The 6,000-nt window shown below is 39.9% G+C and overlaps 1 protein-coding gene across 3 annotated transcripts in view; it reads left to right on the top strand.

Annotated features, from left to right (window-relative positions):
- The window catches only part of ptpro (protein tyrosine phosphatase receptor type O), a 51,536-nt gene that overhangs the window by 23,031 nt on the left and 22,505 nt on the right, over nucleotides 1-6,000 (top strand). For all 3 annotated transcript variants that reach the window (XM_079623899.1, XM_079623900.1, XM_079623901.1), the window contains 3 exons: nucleotides 1,286-1,449; nucleotides 3,027-3,147; nucleotides 4,222-4,355. In XM_079623899.1, coding sequence (XP_079480025.1) covers nucleotides 1,286-1,449; nucleotides 3,027-3,147; nucleotides 4,222-4,355 — 419 coding nt within the window. The remainder of the gene's footprint in view (nucleotides 1-1,285; nucleotides 1,450-3,026; nucleotides 3,148-4,221; nucleotides 4,356-6,000) is intronic.

Consider the following 6,000-nt stretch of genomic DNA (forward strand, 5'->3'; position numbering starts at 1 on the left):
GTTCCAATTCAAAAGCTGTTAAGGGAACTAAATAGTTGTTTCTCGTTTTTAATATCTCTATAGCAGACATCCAAAGTCTCCCGGAAGTTCCGGGAGTCTCCCGCATATTGATAGCGGCTCCCTGATGCCGGCAAATGAGCTAAAATCTCCCGAAATCTAGAGCGAGCGAGCAAGAGCGCGCAGCTCCAGACCTTGTTGCGCACACGGCAGAAATGGTGAGGGAGTGAGAGACCTTGCGTGTGTATATAAACTTTTGCCATGAAAACACTCTGCTTTTATGTTCTGCTTTTTTATTTTTAGAAATGTGAATGGTCAATATGGATATTGCAATTTTGTCAATAGTCTGGAAAGTGGGAAAAAAAAATTCCATAATGATCCAGGTCTGGAAATGATTAAAATCAAATTCCATACTTTTCCAAACATATTTGTTGCTCAAGAAACATTTCTGATTATCAATGTTATGCTTAATATTTTTGTGGAATCTGTGATCAAAAAAATTCATGATTATTTGAACAATGGAAAGTTCAAAAGAACATCATTTATTTGAAATCGAAATTATATAAATAAAAGGGTTAAAGGGTTAATTTAGTGATAACAATGAATTAATAAAGCGGTAATTTGCCAGGTTAGGTGTTATCTCTGAAAATATGCGATTTAAAAAGCCAATTTCGACCAAACACATAACGTTATAATAAACTGTTACTGCGGTTATAGGATAGCTTAACGTTACAGCACCTGTTATCGTTGCCGTTAGCTCACTTTGACGTTAATAAAAACCTTTTCTACTTTACCTCTCAGGATCTTTGGTGAATCTATGAAATGCTAGTTGATTGGTTGTATACTGGTAGTTGTTGCAGTTGATGGCAGAACACTGTTTTCTTTGTTTCCAATCATTTCCAGACATAATGCTGTATAGTTGTGCTAACGGTAAAGCCGTTGGTTCAGTCCAAAATGGCGTCAGCGCGACCGCAGCGCCATCTAGCGATTGTTGTCAAAACTGCAACGGAGTTTCGCCTCTTGTTACTTCTATACTCTTTGGTTAAACTGCCGGTAATGGTAAGGGGCGGGGCATTTCCCAAACACACTCGAAGCGCTCGACCAATCACAACACACTGCTCCAGCCGACCAATCAGAGCACAGTGTGCTTTTCAGAAGGAGGGGCTTCATAGAGACAGGAAGTGAACAGAGCGTTACTGACAGACTGGGAAGAGAGGAGCCGCAACACTGGAGAATATGAGGAGGATATATGTCGATCCTCCATTAATAACCTCCGGTGTGTCCACAGCTCCGGAAGCTCCTCACATCTCCTCGGTGGAATACTCTCACGGGACGCTGTACGTGCGCTGGAGCTACGGGGATCTGTTCACCGACCTGTCGCACTCGCGCATGTTACACTGGCAGGTGAAGGCGGAGGGCCGGAAGGGCTCCCGGAGACGCTACGCCATCGACGTGAGTCCTCAACGCTACACGTGAATATTGAACAATATCCGTTCTTGTCTTTATTTGACGAACTTTCATGACCTTTTTTGATCCACTTCACATTTTGACTACAGTATATACACGCATGTTGGTGCTTTTATATATACAAATTAATTACACACACACACATTTACGGCGGTCACGTGAGGGTAAAACACTTCTTCTGGGGGTTTATCAGCTCTGGCTCATGAGGTTCTCCCTCGAGCGACGTCACTGTGTCGTTAGCCGCTAATGAATCCAATTACCAGACACACATATTTATCTAACGCACCGCCAACGTTTCATTAGCGATGTGTAAATGTTTCCAGACGCGCACCAGCGACACCTCGAGAGAGAAGAGTCGTGTTCTCGAGCCTTTCTGATGAACTCTGCTTTATTTAGTCAACGATTAATCACATCCAAAATAAAAGTTTCTGCTGTGTATGATTATTTTGTGTATATATAAATACACATGTATGTATATATTTATAGAAATATTTGTAATTACAAATATTTACAATAATTTATACTGTATATATATTTATATAAAATGTATATATATGTATATTTATATGTGTATATATATGTATATTTATATGTGTATATATATGTATTTATATGTGTATGTATAAATGTATGTTTTATATACAAATACTTTTATTTTATTTTATATATGTGTGTGTATTTATATACACAGTACACACACATATATTATGTAAACACACACTTTTATTTTGGATGTGATTAACTGTTGCGTATTATATTGTGTTGTTAATTCTACAGAACTGTAGTATTAGTAGTAGTGCTTGGTACTATTAATCGCATCCAAAATACAGTAACAGTGTGTTTACATAATATATGTGTGTGTCTGTGTATAATTCATTTGTATATATAATGTTACGGCACAGTGAGGATCTGATTATTTACTGTGAGATTTTCTTCCTCATTATTAAAGTTTAAAGGAGAACTCCGGCGCAAAATGAACCTTTGGTCTAATTACACATTGTTACCTAGTCAACCGTTATCTGAGATTTGTTTTCATGATTATCGAATGTAAATAGTTTTATCTCTAAAAACAGTTTAGCCTATAACGCTAGTATAACGCTAGTATATGGGGCGTAGAGTAATGACAAATAAAAATCGCTTGTTAATACCACTAACAAGGCTCAAAATAGCCCCACACTAACACGGTAGCATAATGAGGGTCCCTACCTTCAAACCGAAGCATTGAGAACTTTGACAGTGTCCAGACAGTTTAATAAGAAGATATTTTATACATACAGTCAACTTCACGTATATAAGCAGAATCCATCTTTGAAAAACAGACTCGATCAGTCGATCTACGAACCGCCGATCCAAATGCGCTGAACTGTGTAGAATCTCATATGGTCCAGCGCACTTGAATCGGTCAGCTGAGCGTTTCAAACAAACCAATGAACAATGAATCGGTTCTTTTGAGTCTCACGCTCACTGAGTAACGAACTTGATTTGACTGGTTGTTGGTGTGTAAAGCTGATGTGTGTGTGTGTGTGTGTGTGTGTGTGTGTGTGTGTGTGTGTGTGTTCCAGGTGATTCCCAGCATGATGAAGGCGTCTCTGACTCTTCCTCCGGGCGATCTCTATAATCTGACGGTCACCGCCTGTACGGAGAGAAGCTGTAACACGTCTGTGCCGCACATCATGAAGCTCGGTCAGTGACCCTGAAACCACACTGCAGACAAATGAGCTTCTTCCTCAGTATTTCTGTCACGTTTCCCAGCACAAAATCTATTATGATGTTTCTGATGTTGTTTCTGGAGTCTCCTACAACTGGACAAATGTCAAAAAACACGAACTCTCTCATAATCTCCACCGCAGCATCAGCTCTGTTCTCTCAGTCTCTGAAACACTTCGTTCGGAGATTCAGTCTCTCTAAGCTCCGCCTCTCTGAGAGCTGCTCTGCTGTGATTGGTCAGATTCAGTCTCTCTAAGCTCCGCCTCTCTGAGAGCTGCTCTGCTGTGATTGGTCAGATTCAGTCTCTCTAAGCTCCGCCTCTCTGAGAGCTGCTCTGCTGTGATTGGTCAGATTCAGTCTCTCTAAGCTCCGCCTCTCTGAGAGCTGCGTGGGTTTTACCGTCTCAATCTCAGAAAACAGCGTCTTCTCGACACGAACCAAACTCTTCCAGTCTCAGATACACTACAGTGTTTGAGGGCGGAGCTTAGAGACGCTGCTCAGCCAATCAAGACCAGAGGCGGCATTATGCAAATTAGTTAAAAACCTACGCAGGATCAGCAGGAAGTGAGACTAAATTACTGTCGACTCATTACAGTTCAGAATCACTTCTTTCTTTTAGGAGACTGACTGTTTATGTGCAAACCGCTTTATTACTCTCTGCATGACAGGGAATATCTGGAAAAAAAAGCATAAGGCAGTTTAGGTTGTTTTTTTTACTCTATTGTCAGATATTTATTCTTGTTTTAAACACAAACTCACTTAATTTCATGCATTTCTCACATCTCAGTATCTTCAGTCATGTTGCGTCTCCAGTAAAAGCGCCTTGATGTTAAGATTGTTAAGATATTAGACTAAACATGAAGCGTCAGTAGTTAGCGCTGCTGAGAGTGTGTTTTCTGCTTCTAATAATAGCGTATTTGACTGTGACTTCCTGTGCAGAACTGGCCAGAATTGATGTGGATGTGTGTTTCATCTTCCCTTTTTACCTCGTCTTTTTAAACTGTCCTTAGAGGAACTTGTAAGTTAGACATTGGGCTCTTTTACGAACAGAACCGGCTCCTCCGAGGTCTCTGTACGCGGTGAACGCCAGCGACACGGCACTCACGCTGGTCTGGAGCGAGGACGGCGTCGTGGACTTCTACCAGATCGCATGCAGACCGCTGGGGAACGCCAGAGAGCGCACGGTAACATCTGCACATCTCACACACACATCTGCACATCACACACACACATCTGCTCATCACACACACACATCTGCACATCTCACACACACATCTGCTCATCTCACACACACATCTGCACATCACACACACACATCTGCACATCACACACACATCTGCACATCTCACACACACATCTGCACATCACACACACACATCTGCTCATCACACACACATCAACACATCTCACACACACATCTGCACATCACACACACACATCTGCACATCACACACACACATCTGCTCATCACACACACATCTGCACATCTCACACACACATCTGCACATCACACACACACATCTGCACATCACACACACACATCTGCACATCTCACACACACATCTGCACATCTCACACACACATCTGCACATCACACACACACATCTGCACATCACACACACACATCTGCACATCACACACACACATCTGCACATCACACACACACATCTGCACATCTCACACACATCTGCACATCTCACACACACATCTGCACATCTCACACAAAAGAATATTCAATATTCCTCAAAATACATAAAATCAGTGAAATAACTAAATATGATAAATAAAACATACATTTTTATGTATTTAATCTCACTTTATTGACCGATGTACTTGCTTCTGAGCTTCGATGAGTCAGTTTAATAAGCAGAAATGACTGTAGATAGATAGAAAGGTTTGCTTGTGTGCTTTCCTCTACTGTACACATTTCATTCAGTTAAATTAGATAATTATTTCACTTTTAGTGTGAAAGGGTCTTTACTTTTGGCCAAAAATATATCTTTTGTCTTATAAAAAAACAAGCCCTGCTCAGATGGGGAAAAAAGTAACGCAAAAGTAACTAAGTAATGCAATTAGTTACTTTTTAAGGGAGTAACGCAATATTGTAATGCATTACTTTTAAAAGTAACTTTCCCCAACACTGATACTGACACTAAAACTCTCTATCCACGTATATACCATATCATAATATGCTTTTTTACATTGCGATATATTGTGACACTTCTACTTTATACAGCATAATTCACTAATTCAGTAACACTTTAGCATAAGGTTTCATTTCACTTTCTTCATCCTCATATAGAGTTTAATGCAGCACGGGTTTCCCAGAGTGCTTTACAATAAAGAAGAACAGGAATATAATGCTAAAAATACAAAGAACCACATAACACACACACTTGAAACCCGTTCATGAGTGTTCTCACAGCGGGTAACGTGTGCTTTTAGCCTCAATTTTAAAACTATTATAGACATTTGTTAACTTATGACTGTGATTCATTTTATTGTTAGCTAATGTGAACCGCCAGTATGACGTCACACTGAGTGTGTTTAACAGGAGAAACACCAGTTTAAACTAAAGCTGGACTGGATATAGTGTTCCTCAAACTCACCAGAGATCCGGTGATCATGGATATTCACATGCAGATTTAAAAGACGTTTATATGAACCGGATTTCAACGCCGGGAAAATATATAAACTGTGAACGCTTTATTTAAACACAATATTGGTCCAAACCATGTGATCACTTATATCAGTGTTATATATATCATCATATTTCCCTAAATCTTGTGTAGTTTTTTGTCAGTGTTTATTTAAAAACATCCAATTATG

Source organism: Phoxinus phoxinus (genome assembly GCF_949152265.1).
Source record: "Phoxinus phoxinus genome assembly, chromosome: 9".
NCBI lineage: Eukaryota > Metazoa > Chordata > Actinopteri > Cypriniformes > Leuciscidae > Phoxinus > Phoxinus phoxinus.